We start from the raw sequence: 20,671 nt of genomic DNA on the forward strand, positions 1-20,671 counted from the left end.
CAATTCTCTTGATCCTTTATGGGTGGAAGCCACGAACAAGGAAATTAATGCTTTATTATGCAATGACACTTGGGAACTAGTTGATTTACTCTAGGGTAAGAAACCTATTGGATGTAAATGGATTTCAATACTCCGTAGCTGATATATTGATTTTTTTTTTTAAAAAAAAAAACTTAAAAGGTCACCGTGCCCATGCCTTAAATTTGAGTCTAAAAAGCTAGCCTATTTAGTCCAAAAATTCAATATTTTTTGGCTAAAGTTCCTTCAATGTGAAGTTTGACCTGAGTACTTGGCTTGATAACCAAACTTTTGACCTGGTATTGATTCTATCCAACATTCGACATGTAATTTCAAGCAAAAGGAAAGCGGAGCACTTATTAAAAAAAAAAAAAAATCGAAGGGAATATCATTTTATGATAAACTACGGAGTACAACGACTACAACCTATAAATGTCATTTCCTCTTTCAATGTGTCTGAAATGTGAAGATGGATTAGGTAGAGATGTAAGATACTCCGTATATCGGTTCAATAAGGTTATTCTTCATACTTTAAAATAAAAGCAATTAAGACTATTTTTGAACAGTCCACAATCATAATACAGTATGAAACAATCCCTCACAGTCCAAAGTCCAAACAACAATTACAACATGAGTTCCCATCCCACATCTCCATGGACAAAAGTAATAAATTCTCCACCAACAGAGGTAAAATTAAATGCTCCAATTTAACTGAAATGAGTAAAACAAACATTAATTTATGACTCATTTGGAATTTTTTTGTCCATATCATACTTGTTAAACCTAAAAAAACTGTCCAAAAATTAACCACAGTAAAATAAAAAATAAATAAAAATAAAATAAGTAAATAAAAAAAAAAACCTTTTCCTTCTTCAGTTAATTCCACACCGACCCTTCCCAGTAAAGACGAGGGAACCATTCCCACATGACTCTGCCCCTTTTCTCAACCGTTTTCTCTTTTCATCTTTTTTTTTTTTTTTTTCATTTCCAAAAATAACAATTTAAATAAAAATAAAAAAGAAAATACTAATTTCATGAAATTAAAAAATAAAAATAAAAATGTAATTGACATTAAATAATCTTTGCCTGTTTTTCTGCACAATTGGCATCTTCCTTAGCCCTCTTTTCTTATATAGACCCCCTTCACCTCCTCCTTGCTTCCCTCACTCCTCTTCTTCTCTTTCTCTCTCTTCACTTCTTTCTCTCTCTAAATTTAATCCTTTTTTCAATTATCTCTCCTCATTTTCTAGGTGGGTTTATCAATTTTTAGTGATAAATCACACCAACATTGTGTTAATTTCACAAGTATAGCAATAATCTTACACTTTTGATTTTTTTTTGGTAAAAAAATTTCTGGGTGTTTTTGCCAGAATTTGAAGAAGTGGTATAGTATTGGATTAATCAATGGAGAAAATGAAAATGGGGAGTTTGTTTGTTTTGTTATTATTGTGTGTTCCAATGGTATTTGCTGCTCATAACTATGGTGATGCCTTAAGTAAGGGCATTCTGTTTTATGAAGCCCAAAGATCTGGGGTACTTCCCCATAATCAAAGGGTCACTTGGAGATCCCATTCCGGTTTAAATGACGGCAAGACCAGCGGGGTAAGTCTTAATAGTCATGTCGATAATGTAATTTGAACTAGTAACGTTACAACTTGCAACACGTGATAATAATATAATTTGAACTAGTAATGTAACGTCGACTAGGTGGTAATTAGGTGAATGGGTAGTTTATCAGAATATTGACTAATAATAATTAAATAAGAAAATTGTAGTAGAATGAATTGTGTGCTAATATAAAGATGAAATGGTGATGGTATAGGTGGATCTAGTGGGAGGATACTATGATGCAGGTGACAATGTGAAGTTTGGACTACCAATGGCATTTACAGTAACAATGATGTCATGGAGTGTTATTGAATATGGAGGACAAATGGCTTCTAATGGTGAACTTGGCCATGCTCTTGAAGCTATTAAGTGGGGTACTGATTATTTTATTAAGGCCCACCCTGAGCCCAATGTTCTTTATGGAGAGGTAATTTCTTTATTTTTGTACTTTACCTACTATTAATTTATTATTAATACTAATATTAATATTATTGTTATTATGGTTGTTGTTGTTACAAAAGATTGTTTATAACAAATTAACCTGGCTAATAACTGATTTAACGTTTTGACTTTCACGCTTATTAATACACCGAGTATGAATTTAACTACTCGTATTTATAAATTATCATTGTTGTTGTTACAATTTTTACAAAAGTTATGAGAATAAACCTAAGATGAACCTTAGGAGTATAAAATTTATGTGACAATGTTTTTTGTTAATTACAAACATTAGAATTAATTAAGTAGAGTATTTGAGTAGGGTAAAAGTCAAAGTGTTGCGAAAATGGAGAAAGTGTGTGATTTTTGATTGACGTGTTGTATACAAGGCATATTGATTTTCTATGAAAATAGGGATAGTAGTACAAGTTTATTGAACAACACTTTTTCTTGTTTGGTAATGTTTGTGCAAATTGTACTCTAAAATATAATAATTCTCATGTGAAACAGAGTGCTCTGTTTTTACTTCAATTGAGAGGAACCAAACAAAATGCTCAACAAAGTATTTTATTTGTTGTGCTTAAATACTTTTCTTTAGATTTGGAGTACAATTTAACCCCATTATTATAAGAGTACATATCATTAATCATTAATTAATCAAAAGTTGTAATTTAAATATTATTATTGATTTTTTGAGCTACCAAAATCCAGAGGAGTTTGTGTATTACAAGCATTCTCTTTGTTAGTTTATTATTGTTTCTGTTTTCTTAACTGAAATTAGGTATTCAAATTAATAAGTTAGCTAAATTTTGAAAATTAAAAACAAAGTTTGATTTGAGTTGGACTGCATTGGAAATGGTTTATGCTTAAATGCTCCACTATTTAGGGCTTTGTGAATTTTAAGTGGAATGTTAACAAAAATTTATGTAATTTTATATTTGACCAAATATAGGTTGGAGATGGTAACACTGACCATTACTGTTGGCAAAGGCCAGAGGATATGACCACTGACCGATCCGCCTACAAGATTGACCCAAGCCGACCCGGTTCGGATCTTGCCGGTGAAACAGCCGCTGCTATGGCCGCTGCCTCCATCGTCTTCCACCGCTCTAACCCTGCCTATGCCAGAGAACTTCTCACTCATGCTCGTCAGGTATACTTTTTGTAACACGAGCGGATTAATGTATGTCATTGTCATCTAATTTAGTTGGTAAAGTATATAAACTACTGTTTGGTTAACAAAGTTGGTAAAATAAAGAGTCATGTCTTGGTACTAGGCCACTAACCTACCAATTTATGCTTGCATTAATGGCGCGAATGTGACAACACAATCTCATTAAAATGGTCTAATTATGGTTACCTAATTCTTTATAAACATCACTTAAAAAGAAACCTTATACCTCAAATGAACAAATAACCAAATCAACAACAACATTAAAAATTAGTTAAGTGGTCAGATAATACAAAAGCGATTCAATTTCGGGTTTTAACAGGTGATGGATGGTAAGATAAAAGGGGAGTGGGCGACATAAATAAGTGAAAGTGGTGTGTGACTGTGTAAGACTGTAAGAGTGTGTATGTGTGTTTCACTTTGAAAAAATTGGGTATGATATGAAAATTGATGGCAAAGAGGAAGTTATGAGACGGTTACTGTGACAGAACACTTTTTCCCTTTCTATGTCAGGCTTAGCGTAATAGCGTGGGCTACTTCTGCAAAAACACCCCTATACATTTATTTCCTAACCGCCTGCCCTATTGCTTTTATAAAGTGGTCAACCTAATAACAGATATTAATACTATAAAAAAAAAAAAAAAAAAAAGCAAATTTACAATTCATAGTCATAAATAATTCATTTTACCACGCATGATTTTTATGGAGATTTTAATGAAAGTATTATGTTGAATACATCGATATTAGAGTTTTAAGCACGCATTTCTAATTCCAAGGTGTCATCTTACATTTGGACTTTGACTAATCTTACACACCCATACTACTACTAATTGTCCATTAGAAACTTTTTAAGTTAATTTTCAAAGGTGGCAAAACTACCAAGTATAATAATGTAATAATGTTACCCTCCAAGTGTTACTAAAGTTCGGGATTGATATACTTATCACGATGTTCTTTTAGACTTATTTCAAATCTGTTTAGGTCAACTCAATTCAGTTCATTATTCTATTTTTGATTCATTTCACTTTAGTTCAATTTAACCAGACTTATTCTCAAATCTGTTTAGGTCAACTCAATTCAGTTCATTATTCTATTTTTGATTCATTTCACTTTAGTTCAATTTAACCGAACAAGATTAGTGTATTTAAACTAGTAATACAATGTATTTGTGTGGTAGTATAGGGACATATAAATCAAACAAATAATTTCAATCAAATTTATTAAAATTGAAAAAAAAAACTCTAAAAAAAGTATCGGTAGAATACGAGTAGAATAAATTTCGGCGGGTATATGGGAGCATTGAATACAAAACTCCTTTAATCACGGTCGTACAGATTTAGAGGTTGGGTTTGGGACCAGATCAGATCTGTACCGTAGATTCTACGATGGCCCAAAAAGGCCCAAATTAAATCACAGCCGTATGTTCTAAGATCCGATAAAAGTGCTAAATCTTCAAACGGGTCACGTGACATCAACTGTCGGTAGCATAATATCCTAACAAATTTGAGACAAAACATATTTTCCCATAATTACCCTTCACTTTTCTGTATAATTACATGGCATGCCATTGGTTAGTGTTTGCCTTTGTATGATTATGAAGTGAATTTTGTTTTGCAGCTGTTTGAGTTTGCTGACAAGTACAGGGGCAAATATGACAGCAGTATTACTGTGGCTCAGAAGTACTATCGTTCAGTCAGTGGTTATGCGGTATAGATTTTCTCTCTCCTACTTAAATTAAATTTGGTAATTAGTATAATTATTTAATGTACATTACCATCAACATTAAATAAGTGAGATGCAAACCTACTAATGATGCTTAAGGTTAACCAACTTCTCGAATTCATATTAATGGCTAACGATTTGTTAGTTATTATTCGGATGAAGGATATGAAATTGTATACCCATTGAGGACGTTATCTGGCTCAATGTATGTCATCTAGCCTTGCTCTTTATCAGACTACCTAGGTCCAACAAACACTTTGTATGATATTCCGTATATAAGTGTCACCTTAGAATCAAAATTGGTTTCACCACATATTATGGGACAAAATTTGACATCTTTGCCTTCATTTGCTTTTGGATATGACATTGTAACTTGGTTGAAGTAGTACTTTGTAAGTAACAAATTAAAATTGATACGGAGTTCTTGGAGTATTCTGTATGTGTTATAAACATTCAATTGGGAATTTGGGATAAAGAGGGATGCAATATTGTACAAGTTAAGTTTATTTATCAATTCTGCCAAAAAAAAAAAAGATTTTTATCTAATAAATAATGATGGGTGTTTATAATTTGTTTAGGATGAGCTTCTATGGGCTGCTGCATGGATGTACAAGGCAACCGATGACCAATACTACTTGGGTTACCTTGCCAAAAACGCTGAAGCTTTGGGCGGAACTGGCTGGGCAATGACTGAATTTGGGTGGGATGTCAAGTATGCCGGTGTTCAAGTCCTTGTTTCCAAGGTAAATTCCTCCCATCTAACTGAAGTATATTGATGGCTTCAAAGATAAAGTTGTCTGTTCTAATTCTGTTTTTGTTGATTTACATGTCTAATTGATGATATGGCAAATTCTGTATTGCAGTTCTTGATGCAAGGCAAGGCAGGACCATACAGATCAGTATTTGAGAGGTACCAGCAGAAGGCAGAATACTTTTTGTGTGCATGCCTTGGAAAGGGAAGCAAGAATGTTCAGAAAACACCCGGTGGACTAATCTTCCGTCAGAGGTGGAACAACTTGCAGTTTGTCACCGGTGCATCCTTCCTTCTCACCGTTTACTCAGACTACCTTTCCTCTGCTCGCTCAAGCATGCAGTGTTCTGCTGGTCGTGTTGCCCCAACTGAGCTCTTTTCATTTGCCAAGTCTCAGGTATAATTATGTGTATCTTGACTACTTTGCTTCTCAATATGCAAGCGGCTTGATGAGTTTGTTGTCCTTATTTTGAGAATCACCACTGATTAAGACTGCTTTTGCTAATTTCTTAAACTCCAGATTGATTACATCCTTGGAGACAACCCAAGAGCAACAAGTTACATGGTAGGATACGGAAGCAATTACCCACAACATGTTCATCACCGAGCTTCATCCATTGTTTCCTACAAGAAGAACCCCACATTTGTCACTTGCAGGGGAGGATATGCAACTTGGTATGGCATGAAATCAAGTGATCCCAATGTTCTTACTGGTGCTACCGTTGGTGGGCCTGATGCCTATGATAACTTTGCTGATGAAAGAGACAATTACGAGCAAACTGAGCCAGCCACCTACAACAATGCTCCTCTTATCGGTGTTTTAGCTCGTCTGACTGGTCACAGTGGTTACAACCAGCTACTTCCAGGTAAATTCAATGGCCACAATGTATTAGAACTCTCAGAGATATATTAAGTGGATCGAATGTGAGTATTTAACGATGACTTTGGACAATTTGCAGTTCAAATACCAAATGTTAAGCCAACACCGGCACCAAAGGCCAAACGAACTCCTGCACCAAAGGCAAAGCCTACTCCTGTGCGAAAGTTCTATCCTACTCCAGCCCGACATGTGAAACCAGTTCATGTTCCAGGTACTGATTTGCTTTCCTTAAATGATTCTTATGAAGCAAATTAGACTTGATCTTGGATCTGGCTGCAGCAAAGTAAAGGGATTATTTCACCTTTAACAAACTGTTTTTTTTTTTTTTTTTTCCTTCCATTGCAGCTTCATCATCTGCTCACCTTTCCATCAACCAGAAGGTCACGACTTCCTGGGTTCACCAAGGAAGAACATACTACAGATACTCCACAACAGTGACTAACAAGTCTAACAAAACAATCAAGGACATGAAGCTGTCTATTAACAAGCTTTATGGTCCTGTTTGGGGTCTTTCAAAGTATGGAAATACATACGGCTTCCCAGCATGGATGAGCGGCTTATCTGCTGGAAAGAGCCTTGAGTTTGTTTACATCCACGCTTCAACTCCTGCTAGTGTTTCAGTCTCAAGTTACAACCTTTCCTAAGGAAAAACGGCTGTAAGTTCAGCAAGAACAGGAACACCAGTTTATTTTTCATGAACTTGGGGTTGATGTAACAATTGTGCAGCGTATACTAGAGTCCAGTCAAGTTATTATCCTTTTTCTTTTTCTTTTTGAGTTGATAGTTCTACATATATCACTGGATGATGATAGGGCTGTAGGAGAAGAAAGCTTTAGGGTAAATAAGAGTGTAAGGTTGGAGGACGAAAGGTGTGAAGAGACGAATTAAATATGAGTGCTCATCCTCTTTCTCCTCGCCTTGGCTGCTTATATATATAGAATTTGCAAGAGTAAGATGTGTAAAAGAGAGAAGAGTGAGAAACTTGTTGGGAGTCTTTTTTAGTTCCTTTCATGTAGTTCTATAGAGAGTGCTTCTAAGGTGTGACTTTTCGTCATGTTTTGTGTTTGACGTTGTAAACTCTACAACATTTTTTCCTTTTCAGGTTTGAATGAGTATAGATTTCAGCATTTGTGTAATGGCGTGTTATCGTTTTCTAGCTCTAATTCTCTTAAGAGTTTTGTTTCACCCCTTCTTAATTTCTTATGCTCAGCTACTTGTTGGTATCATTATTCAATGAGTTGACAATCTATGTCATACTTTATGTTAATGCAGTAAAGATTGTTTTCTGTTAGTCCGCAAATTCTAATGAATTTGTTCAAAGTTGACAGTCTAGTAGTGTACACACTGAGCTGGGATGTTGGACTTAGAGTACACTATTGGCTCGGTTGACACGTTTGAGCTGAGGTTAATATGCCCTAAGGCTTGGGGCACTACTGTCATCGCAATGCAGGTTTTGGGCCAGTTTGAGATGTTGTAGCTGTTTTCTGTTTGGAGTTTGCCTGTTCTATTGTTGAGCCAAGTGGTTAGGATCACACTGAGCGTTACCCGTGTTACTGTCATCACGATACATGTATTGGGCCAGATCGAAATGTTTGTAGATGCTTGCAATTTTAGCTGTTCCTTAGTTGAGCCAAGTGGTTCGCGTTATAGTATGCAATTGGGCATAAAGTATAAGTGCTGGACTTTTATTTGTTGATGATTTGCTAGCTGCACTAGCTACTACGCCAACAAATGATATCTAAGTCTTTTATTCAGCAAAATTTATATGATCATGGCAAATAACTAAGGGACTGTTCTGTAGTACTGAATATGAGAACATCCACGTGTCCTTAGATGCGCGCCTGCTTGTTGGGGAAGAACAATTTAAACTTATTCTGATCGGATTGGGCTTTATGAATAATGAACAAGTTTATTTGATGCTTTTATAATTACTTGCAAGTATAAAAGCCAATCAACTATTAAGTACTTTATTTATCAGCAATTCGTAGTCAAGTTATGTCACAAGCTGCAGCTGAAGCAGTTCTTCCAGTAATGTTCTTAAAATTCAAAAGGATTGTAAGTTTATGACATCAATTGGAAGGCTTCTTTATTTTTTCAAACATCCTAAAATAGTATGGATAGTAGCATATACTTGTATGACTTATTGGCTCTAGAAATAGGGAAATGTTTTTCGATACTGTGCTGCCACAGGCTGTAGTTGAAGTGGTTCAGCCAGTAAGGTTATCGGAAAGAGTACAATTGTACAAACGTACAAGTACCCCATTGTCTTCTCTCTTGCATTAGATAACCAATCCGAACATAATAATATACTGCAACGAATCCAATACACCGTGAAAGAACAAAGTACTACCTCCGGTTCAATTTACTCGCAACAAAGGGGTATTATTTGTGAGACATAAAATATTCCTTTGTTGCGAGTAAATTGAACCAGAGGTAGTATATGGAGATGCAAGATATTACAAGGCAAAAAAATGAAGCTATTAACTAATGAGCCTAGCTGATAAAAGCCAAAAACTGTTGATTAACTGATAATTATGCTGAGACAAAAATCACATACAATTGGCTAAAAGTCTCAGTGTATAACTCTCAGAAAATATAAACCAGTTACTGATTTATGTCTTCAAGAAAAACATCAACTTCTACTCTCTTCTACATGCTAGAACTGTCGTACATAGTAATCGATAGTTAAAAAAAACACGATATAAAAAAGGAAAGTACTGAAAGTCTAATATGATACACGTATACTAAAGACGGGAAATGATTTTAACACTCCCAACAAAACGTTTCTTGCTCTTAGTAAGTCAAGAAAGAACATTACAATTACACAATTACGCGTTGTAAGAGTATAGTGCATAATGTAATTCAGGGAGGGGTTAAAATAATTAGCCATACAACTAATTATATGTTTCAGACTATGAATCAAGTAGCTGATGAGCTTCCGGCATTGCCTTGACCCTTTCCCAATTCAACCACTATGACACTAATATTATCTTGGCTGCCGCGAGCAAGAGCCAACTCTACCAGCATGGCAGCAGAAGCAGCTGCACAGTTGCCTATTGACCCTTCCACCATTCTCCTACTGACTACTTCACCCGAACAGCATTTCCTTACTAAGTCGCAGACTGTTTCGTTGGACACCACGTCCCATAGACCGTCACTAGCAATCACCATGAAGTATTCTGATGTGCCGCGCTTGTGGACTGTCACCTGAGGAACGGATATCATAGTGACTCCATCGCGTTCATAAGGCTGCATTCACAAGGAGGAAGAAATTATTCAGTTGGATCAACAAGGAGATATCATATGATTCGAGTCATTTATAAAAAAAGGCACTCTATAATTAAGGAATTCGGTATAAGGCTAAATTTTTGCTAGGATATAAATGTTGTAAAATGACAATCGTTACATTCTGGCACAAATATGGTTTTACTAGCCATCGTAATCTTTTAATCAGGACCATAATAAATATTATAGTCTTCTACAGGGTAGTATTTTTTATTACTTGCAAATTTACACATATCTACTCATGTAATAATGAATTGAACTTGGTCTATTACTAGGGGTGTTCAAATCTTAGACTATTACTATTATTCCTTAGCTATGTGAAAGCAAGAGGTTACCATTTTGGTTACATCCTTGCACATTTGTCTATAAATGATGTACAACATAACAGAGAAACTACATTTAAGGCGAATGTAACAATGTAAGAGTGGCTAGCTCCCAACTATAGAAGTTATAGAACAGTGTATGTTGAACCCTCAACTCCTCAAGGGTCAAGTACATTTCCGTTTCTGTATAGAAAATCTCTAATATCTTACACGTTGCTCCAAAAAATATATAAAACAAAGTAAAGCCGAATTTTTTTAAAAAAACTTATCTTTAGGTATCTAACATGTTAACCATTTAGCCTTATCAGCCCCTTTAAAAACCAGCTAAACTGTAATTAAAAAAGAAGCGGAATTATAAATTAGGATACCACGAGTTCAGCCACGACACAATGATCCTAGCCACAAATATATAAAATAGTGATTAATAATTATTTAAACGTGGATTTTAAGATTTATAGATTAGATAAGATCTTTATGACGTGGTGATCTTGAATTCTAAACTTATTCATATTATACACATAAGATACAATCATAGCAAGGTATGGAATATTAAATTTGTAACCAAATAAAATCATGACCAGATAAGTTGAATCAAATATGCAAAATGCATCAAAGATGATTAGAATAGAATAGAATAGAATAGAATGACTTGCATAAACAGAAACCTTAGGTAATGGACATGGTTGTTTATTATTAGAAGGGAAATGTATGATCGAGATCTAACCTTAAGGTCACGTGACATGGGCAACACGACGCCGTCACAGAACAACACAGCTCTAGAATCACCACAGTTAGCCACCACAATCTCCTCCTTGCCTAACATGACCACCAATGCGGTAGTCTCTACCGCCTCCTCGGTGTTAACAACCGAGGTTTCAACATCCTCCGCTGCTAACTCACTGGCCATCCTAGCAAAGCTGGTGGTCATCACACTCTCCCACTGATCCACCCGGCCCGCGTTAAGGAGCTGCTCCGCCACGACGTGGTGGAGCCTCTCCTTATACCTCTGTGCTACCCTATAGCTACCATGTCCATCATACACGGCGAAGAAATCATAACTCATCAACTCATCGGACAAGTCGTTTCTCCTGCTGGTAGAGTGGAACTTAGTGACTTGGACTAAGGCAGGGGCAATAGTGACAGCATCCTCCATAGATCTTCGGCGACCGATCACGGAGATTACGCCGTGGGAGATGGTGGTGTTTGTTGGGGCATCCATGCTTAGCTCCTCAGTTTTAACCAAACCCAATACTGGCTCCCCTTCACTAAGACTGTTTTGACGATCATCTGCACATAAATAAACATATATATACACTATAGTATTAGTATTTTGCTATTGGTTGGTTAAATTAATTATTATACTACCACTTGAATTAGTAGTACAGGTCAAAGACTTTGGTACAAGGAAACTCGCCCTTACCCCCCGACCTGATGAGGAGTATGTGAATTAAATGTTCAATCAACTTGTATTTTTATACAATTGTATTATTAAATTTTATTTTATTTTATTTTATTTTTTTTTTACAAACAATTGTATTATTATTGATTGGCTTATAACATTTAATTCCAAATTTCCAACTATTTCTTGTCGGGTTGGGTACAATCAAACTACATCCAGATCCGGCCATAGGTAAATAAGAACATATGCGCGCACAGGATGTTAAATAGTTTAATTTGTTGAATTCTTTGCAAGTTTTATAATTTTGTCTAGCTAATATATATATTGACATATTGTCCACGTGTCTTGGCGGCTCTTTGCTTGTATGTTGTAACTTAACAAAATAAGAAAGAACAAACGTGTACTATTATTTATATAAAAAAAAAACTACTATTATTAAGTAATTAACATGCACTACAATAAAATATACTCCATGATATGTATAATAAGTATTGAATATGTTATCATTAAGCAGAGAATATATAGAAGCTTAGAAGAAGAGAGGTTGAAAACAAATTCAATCTTGAACTTCTATATAATTTCATTCTAGAAGGGATTTATTATACTCATTCTAGTGAGATGCTATTATATTCATAGCTTTAATTGTATGATAGTTGATAGATACGGAGTATATAGAATGAATAAGTAAGTAATAAATACGAAGTATAAATTTTGTAAGAAAATTGAAATGATTAAAATGTACTAATATTGAAACTTGTCTTGAAAATTTAGAATCTTATACCACAAACACGTTTTTCTTCTATATTTCATTATTTAGTTATCATTATCAACTTTGATCTAGGTAAGTATATATTGGAGGGAACAAGCATACAACGTATTCTATGATCTCTTAGGAAGTATATGAGAAAATTGAATTGTATTTCGTAGACAAATTCATCACTATTACTAACATTAAAAATTGTTGATAAATATGTCGTGAATATATACATGATGGTTGTATTAATTCACTGTTAATGAGCACGAACGTATGTAAATACATGTGCGAATAGCTAAATATAAAATGAAAGGGGGTTTATAATCGTCAATTCCGTACAAAAATGGTTGACTTCAAACCCGCTTATTTAAGTATATATAGATCTTATATAATATACATGATGCTTGCTTCTAATTTAAAAGAATAGGTACTAGTAATTATTTTAAAGAAGGGTGCTCCTTTTATTTTTAAGTACATCAATTAAACTGACATGTGATTTTAAAAAGATTGAGTTGAATGAAGTAAAATATAGTGTAGATTTTTTGAAAAGTTAGAAATTAATAAAAAAGAAACAGATAAATAATAAGTTTTTATATGGACTTATTAAATATTAGTGATAAGAAACAAGAGAAATAATAAAATAAAAGTGGGGATTATGGTTGGAGAAAGATAAAATAAGAAAAATAAATTAAGATGTTAAAAAAGGAAATTATGCACTAAAAAAAGTAATCAATTATAATTATTAGACTCTTTAAACACCCATTTAGATTAATTTATTCATAGATTATGAAAATTATTCATTCATAATAATGTTAGGGGTATATATATTTTATATGAGTACATCATTTTAAAACGCTCAAAATAGTAGTATATAAAACTAACAAAGTGAAACGGATGGAGCAAATAGTTTGCATTTTTTTTTTGGAAAATTTGCAAATTGCAGCCATTTAAAGTTCGTATTTTGCAAATTGCAGCCATTTAATTTTTTTTTTTGCAAATTGCAGCCCAAAAGTTTGTATAAATTGTAAATCGCAGCTCGATTTAATTTTTTCATCGGTTTACATGTTGAAAAATCTTTGGTTAAGGTTTTAGAGGTCATTTTAGGTCTTAGGGGACCGAATTGAACTCGGTATTAGCAAAAAATAATGCAAGTATCTCGTTTTGCGTAACAAAACTGTATCGATTAGTGGGAAATTGTAAATATGAGATACTTACGTTATTTTTTTTGCTAATTCCGAGCTCAATTCCGGCTCCTAAGGACTAAAATGACCCCTAAAACCTTAACCGAAGATTTTTCAACATGTAAACCGATGAAAAAATTGAATCGGGCTGCAATTTACAATTTATACAAACTTTTGGGCTGCAATTTGCAAAAAAATTTTTAAAAGGCTGCAATTTGCAAAATACGAACTTTAAATGGCTATAATTTGCAATTTTTTTTTTTTTAAAAAATATATATTGAATAGACAACAACAAAGTGAAATGGAGGAGTAGAAAATATTTAATAAGTAAAGCATTTTTTTTATACGTTGAAAAAACAACAAACTCCTCACAACCTTATTTTTGTTTTGCATACATCATGCACATCAAATACCATAAGCAGATAGAGGGACAAAAAGGATTGATGATTAATGAATTAAAGTAATTATAGAATTTGTAATAATCCTGAAATAAACGTGGGATCAGCATGTAAACAACTACGTACTAATCAAGCTAAGTTTCCAAAAACAATACAATTCATTTACCTTGAGGGGACGTCGTTGTAGTAGACGATGGTGACGACGAAGAAGACGACGAGGACGCCTCGTAGCTGTTTAGTTGCGGACTGCTCGAAGCGGCCGAGTTGCTCAGACTCGCCGCTTTATCATGGACCAAACACGAAAACGGCACGGTGGTTTTGTTGTGTTTTTCATGGTTAACTTTCCTTGACCCCCGAAGAGTAGTCCTCTTCGGCTGGCGGCGGCGGTTATGTATTACACCTATCATAAGTTTAGATACCCTTAATTTGATGGACTTACTAGGGTGATACATTTCTTCACTAGTAAAAGAAGGATGAAGAAGAGAAAGAAGAGTGGTATAGAAGAAAAGTGGATTCATCGGTTGTTTTGAAGATGTTTTATTGCTTCTACAACTTTCTAATGTAAATATATATATATATATATATATATATATATATATATATATATATATATATATATATATATATAACTAGGCAAGAGGTGATTCATTGAGTGTATGTAAAAAGAAAGGATTGTATATTATACAAGCTAAGGTGGACACATATGCATGATTCATAGTAAAAGGTCTATCCTTGTAAACATTGTATTGGATTCAACAATGTGATTGTTCGGTTTACTCAGTCTGTATGTTGTTCTAGTATAAATCTTGTTAAATTGACACGTATAAATATCTTCTCAAACAAAGTTTAATTTGACTGTCTAGGACTTTAAAACTATTGTCACCTTACTTAACACGTATGTATAGAGTATGTAGTGATATTATGATCCACAAAACATTGTATACATATTATCATTCAACTTCATTCGGTTTATTTTGATGTTGTACCGAATGAAGCATCTTCTTGTTACATGGTTCATACATCTAATATAATGATTATGATCGAGGGTCTGTATACGATAAGTCACAACTTCTAGTAATAAACGGTGACCGGTACTTTAATTTGAGGGTAGAAAGTGTATACGTAGTATGTAGTATAAATGTACAATGCTTGTGAGAAATGTGAATGTAGTATTCCGTATGTCGCAAACTCTGATGACCGAATTCAGGGGAGTTTGAAAGAGGGGGTGGGGGGTAGGTGGACGGCTGAGATTGAAAGTAAAGGGTACAGATGTAAGGTGGATAAAGAAGTTTAATCGGTGGATGATTCATCATCAAAGGTTACAAGTATATAGCTCCCCAATATTTGGACAACGTGTCGTTTAAGGATGTCGCGGTTACTTGGACCTGAGAATTTTTGGTAGCTGCCATTTTTTAACAAGTTCATTTTTTGGCAGCTTCAAAAATCAATTATACTTTGACACATTTTAATTTTAAATAATCTCACTTTAACTAGCTAGTCTATCCATATGTTTCCTAATTTATAAAGATCGCAAATAAATTCATTTTTATATATCGGACAATGCTTAAATTTCAACAATGAAGAATATCTTTACTTATTATCTAATAGTATTAATACATTTTTTGATGTAATCATATAAATATCAAAAAAAGGTTGATATTTTTTTTTTGCTATTTTATGATAAATCTCTCTTTTTATGATCTTCATTGCGGTCATTCTTTATTATTACTTAGTATTTATCATCTCTCATATCCAATCCCTTTGTTTACATTTAATAAATATAATACGAAAAATAATTATTAGAGGAAAAAAAATAAGTATTAGTTTATTAGGTGATTAGCTAATTGCATTACGTTAGTGTTTGCATGTATGGAAGATTGGTTGATACAATTTCAACAAGCATTTAACTTTTAATGATTAAAAATTTTCATGAAAGGGCATAATTGCATAAGTAATTTTTTTTTTTAAAAAAAAAAAATAGAGAAAGGAAAATTTAACATTTGCTATCAGAGAAAGTACCTTGTTTCACATTTGCTACCTATTTAAAATTTAATTTTATTTCATTGATAGCAAATGTCAAAATTTTCAAAAAGAAATAAGCAAAAATTAGGGCAAGGCTAGAGTAAAGTAGTTTTTCAAATTTAGTAGATTATTCTTCTCCATATTAAACATGCATAAAATCTATTGAGTCAAACCTAAAACCTTTAACTTGCTTTTAAATCACTAAAAGATAAGCTAAAATAGACATATCAAACACATTAGTTGAGTTAAAGATAAAGAAATTTTGAGTTTTGTCATCTTGCTACCTTGTTAACAACTTTAGGCTATTATCGAAAGTTACGCATAATATACAACGTATGTAGTAGATTGTTAAATTATGAACTTAGGTCAAACAATGCTTGTTTATGATCCAAAATTTATCTACTTGTATAAATGAATCAATCAGAACAAAAGTGGTCAACAAAAGACAGCCATGAAAGGAAGTAAGCTTGAGGAGAGAGAAAGAGTGACAAAAATGGCGAATATCGACAGTAGACTTGCGAGGATGTGCATTGATGCTGCGACTGATAGCAGATACGCCGTCGATAAATGGCGGATGCAGCGCCGATCTTTGGAACGCCTCCCTTCGCCGCTCGCTTCCGCTCTTCTCCACCGTCTTTTGAATCGCCGTCTTCTCTTTCCTTCCTTGCTCGAGTTTGTTCCTCTTTCTTTCTCTTTCAATTGTATTAACTCATCATTATTATTGTATCTTCAATTCATACTCGATGGAATTCGATTTTGTTTGATCAACTTTGAATTATGTTCAATTGTTGTGTCAATTCACGAATTGATGATGATTTTATATTTTTAATTTTTAATTCTATGTTTTTGTTGCCTGATAACATTGTTTGAGGGTTAGGAAATAGGAATCTAATTAGTTGAATAGTGAAAGAGTATATGGATCTTTGGTAATTGTCACATCTTTTGATTATGGAAATTGAATTGTTTTGAGAACTTTCAATTCAAACTGTGTTAGCGATTTCTATTATACACGCGATTGTACCTAGCTCGCGCTCCAAATGAGCAGAACATAGGCTAGGATGTGCCTAGAGCTATAATGTACTCTGAAATTTAGAGCAAGAGTGTTATGATTTCTATTTCTTATGCTCTCACATTTGTGATTTGGCCAATGTTTGATTTTGTTCTTTGTATGTGGATTTTTGTGTAGAGTGTTCAAATTTAGTGTAGAGGAGGTTGATTTAAGCGGGGAGAACTCGGTGGATGCGGAGTGGATGGCTTACTTGGGAGCATTTTCGTATTTGCGCTCCCTCAATGTGGCAGACTGCTACCGGATTAATAACCCTGCGCTTTGGCCTCTTGCAGGTGTACATTTTCTTCCAAGATTTTTGTTTTCCTTGCTGGTTCGGTTGTGTGATTATGATTTTAGTATTGAATTAGAACATGAAGTCTTTAGCCATGATATTCTCAAAGTTCTTGGGTGGCTTGTGACATATCCTGTTGTCATAAAAGAGTGTCTTTGATGGGCATATATCCTGGTAATAATACAAATGGACCACAAAGGTCTAGTTCTTTACAGTATTGGTTCGATTGGATGGCTAAGTGGCTTGTTATGATGTGTTTATTGTTAACTTGGTCCCTCTGGAAGGGGGAAAAAAAAGAGAAGTTGGTACTGTATTACCTTGCCAGAGATTTGTGCACAGGACAAGTTTGTGTATTGGAAGGAATGGAATTTTTTTAAAAGCAAAAAAAGTGTGTGTGTGTGTGCGCGTGGGGGGCCGGGGGGGGGGGGGGGTGATAGTAGTCTTTATTTTCTGTTAAACTTGCCTGTTTGGAACTTCATGTATATGGAGAATGCTGCTTAACTAGCTCATGCTCATCTATCATATTCAGGGATGACCAGCTTAATGCAGCTTGACCTTTCAAGATGTATGAAAGTCACTGATTCTGGAATAAAGCATCTTCTATCCTTGTCGCAACTACAGAAACTTCATCTCTCACAGACAGGAGTAACTGCTGATGGTGTAAAGCTTCTCTCTACACTTCGGAATCTATCTACACTAGACTTAGGAGGGCTGCCTGTTTCTGATTTGGCATTGAGTTCCCTCCAGGTAGGGTTTTATCCCTCTGTTGATGCTTATGTTTCTGGCCTCTTTTTCACAGTAGAAATGCTGTAACATGTGATGCTTTGCACTAATTTTAATGCATAATAGGAATTGACAAACCTTGAGTATCTTGATGTTTGGGGGAGTGAAATATCTGATGAAGGGGCTGCAGCTTTAAAGAACTTTCCTAAGTTGAGTTTCTTGAATGTAGCTTGGACCAATATTACTAAGTTTCCAAATCTGCAGTCTATTCAAAGCTTGAACATGAGTGATTGCACCATCCTTTCTGCATTGGAAGATAAAAGTGATCGGGTAACCCTGAGAAAGCTGATTGCCCATGGGTCCTCATTCCCGGAGGCCGATTTGGTCTTTTCGACTATTGAGGCAAGCTGTCTGTCTTTCTTGAATCTATCAAACACCTCTCTTAGTAATTTTGGTTTTTTGCGTTGCATGGTTGCTCTAGAACATTTGGATCTTAGTTCTTGCACTATACAAGATGATGCTGTTGAAGCAATTTCTTGTATAGGTGTAAATTTGAGACACTTAAATCTGAACAACACAAAAGTCAGCAATGCCGGATTGGAAGCTTTGGCAGGACATGTTCCTAACCTTGAAGCTCTGTCATTGTCTCACACACTAATGGATGATTTTGCCATAGCATACATGAGTACGATGCCTTCCCTAAAGACACTTGACTTGAGCAATACAAATATTAAAGGTAATTTGGAACTCGGATTATTGATACGAAGTAGGGGTGAGCAAAAAATCAGGGTACCCTGAATTGGAACCGAAACCTGTTAGAACCGCAGGTTCCGAAACCGGAACCTCTACAAGAGGTTCCGGTTCCGGGTAGCAAACTGGAGAACCTGTTGTAACAGGTTTCGGTTCAGGTTCTCAATTTTTTGGAACCGGAACATGTAGGGTACCCTGTACCTGATAAAAGTATCACTTAATTTCAAATTATACACTAATTCTTCCTAAATTTTTAAATAATAAATATCAAAATTACAATTATAAAAATATATATATTAAATTTGTTTGACAACTACTATTAGTTTGTCTTATTTGCAAGTTGCAAACATTATAAATTAGCGACCAACCAGTTTTTTATTAAAAAATCTACGAAAAAGTTAGTGAGTATATTATAATACGTGGTACCCTGAATCGGAACCGGAACCTGGAATTTTGAGCCGGTTCCGGACTTCCGGTTCCTGGAATTTTTACAGGGTACCCTGTTATGCTCACCCCTAATACGAAGTATTAAATTGTGTTGAGCAAAAGTTGAAATGACATTTTTTGTCAGGTTTTATTCATCCAAGTAGCAATGAAGATGAAGTCTTCTCGCTAGCTGCATTACAGGACCTGAAGCACTTGGAAAGGTTAGATTTGGAAAAGACCAAAGTGAATGATGCAGCTGTCTATGCTCTATTAGGTTCTGGGGAGCTAAGCTATTTATCACTTAATAGCACCGCCCTTACCGACAAGTGCCTGGAATATCTCTCACAAGTAAAAAAGCTGGCGAGACTTAGCATTCAGGGTACTCTTCTGACCAATGGGGCAGTTGAGTCGTTCAACCCACCTGTAACACTCGAAGTGCTTGATTTAAGGGGGTGTTGGCTTTTAACCATTGATTCTCTGAGATCATTCTGTAAGAAGTATCCTGGTATCAGAGTGAGGCATGATCATCTATCTCTAGCTTCAGCAGACCTTAACTGCTCCGGCCCTAATGCAGCTCTGTCACAGAAAAGCTTAAAGGCCTCGAAGTTGAAACAAAGAGAAGGAAAATCATCCGTATCACCCACCTTGTTCAACAAGGAGGCATTAGGTAAGTAACTAAGTATAGTATTCTTACTGCTTTATCTAGCTAGTCATTTGTATTGTGGTCTTTATCTAACCCCTAATCAATATTTTGATATAGATCAAAGGATCAAGTATAGTAGAGAGGAGCTGATTACCATGCAGCACTTATCACCACCACTTGCTCCACCTTTAGACGTAGATATAGTGGCACCAAATATGGATTAGCTCTCACAGTTTTGCTCTCATCTGTCACCCGCTGCAAGAATTGAACAAGGACCAATATTCTCTGTAACCTAAGATCAACGAAGTATTGTAAGAACTTTTATCATGATCTTCAGTAGTGTTGACTGGCGTGATTGCTGCATGAGGAATGGTCACATGTTTTAGATTCTTTAGAATCCGCCGAAGTTTGTTAGCTGTAACTAAAATGGAAGGAATTGCCAAAATCAAACCCAAAATACCATTTTGTATTGTTCAGATGTGTATGTTGTAACTTCATGATTCTTTGTATTAGGGGTTAATTTGACCAATGTACCATTTTCCTTTGTCGTTTTAACATGCAATGAATCCTTGTAATAGGTAAAATAATAATATGGAAATTGTTCATTGGTAACCTTGCGTTTTGTCTGGTTATATTTGCTTATCAATTTACAAATGGGAGTGTTCCAATACTCAAATTCTTCCAATACTCAAATTCTAAGCCCTTGAAAAAGTCGAGTAACTTCCCAATAGTTATATGCCCTATTAAATTCTTCAATTGCATTGTGGCAAATAATGTCTTGTGCATTATCAGGGGTAAGAAGTGGCAATAAGAGCAATGGAAAATTACCAGATCAAATA

General features: G+C 34.8%; 3 protein-coding genes across 3 annotated transcripts; 2 read left to right on the plus strand and 1 right to left on the minus strand.

Moving 5' to 3' along the window:
- The first annotated feature begins 1,180 nt into the window (after positions 1–1,180).
- On the plus strand, positions 1,181–7,879 carry LOC145592408 (endoglucanase 6-like). The gene is made up of 9 exons (XM_081648860.1): positions 1,181–1,620; positions 1,841–2,053; positions 3,017–3,217; positions 4,853–4,942; positions 5,536–5,700; positions 5,821–6,105; positions 6,229–6,574; positions 6,668–6,799; positions 6,934–7,879. Exons 1-9 carry the CDS (start codon positions 1,423–1,425, stop codon positions 7,230–7,232), a joined length of 1,929 nt encoding a protein of 642 aa, XP_081504986.1. The 5' UTR covers positions 1,181–1,422; the 3' UTR covers positions 7,233–7,879.
- Positions 7,880–9,147: 1,268 nt separating this feature from the next.
- Positions 9,148–11,436, minus strand: LOC145605901 (putative protein phosphatase 2C 8). Its single transcript, XM_081661968.1, has 2 exons — positions 10,831–11,436; positions 9,148–9,837 (listed from the first exon to the last, which is right to left on the minus strand). Exons 1-2 carry the CDS (start codon positions 11,413–11,415, stop codon positions 9,508–9,510), a joined length of 915 nt encoding a protein of 304 aa, XP_081518094.1. The 5' UTR covers positions 11,416–11,436; the 3' UTR covers positions 9,148–9,507.
- Positions 11,437–16,380: 4,944 nt separating this feature from the next.
- Positions 16,381–20,438, plus strand: LOC145579025 (uncharacterized). The gene is made up of 6 exons (XM_081636311.1): positions 16,381–16,622; positions 17,137–17,291; positions 17,820–18,037; positions 18,140–18,749; positions 19,335–19,856; positions 19,950–20,438. The coding sequence occupies exons 1-6, from the start codon at positions 16,402–16,404 to the stop codon at positions 20,054–20,056; spliced, it is 1,833 nt and encodes a 610-aa protein (XP_081492437.1). The 5' UTR covers positions 16,381–16,401; the 3' UTR covers positions 20,057–20,438.
- The last annotated feature ends 233 nt before the right edge of the window (positions 20,439–20,671 follow it).

The sequence above is a fragment of the Chenopodium album genome, chromosome 2 (genome assembly GCF_948465745.1).
Source record: "Chenopodium album chromosome 2, dcCheAlbu1.1, whole genome shotgun sequence".
Classification (NCBI taxonomy): Eukaryota; Viridiplantae; Streptophyta; class Magnoliopsida; order Caryophyllales; family Amaranthaceae; genus Chenopodium; species Chenopodium album.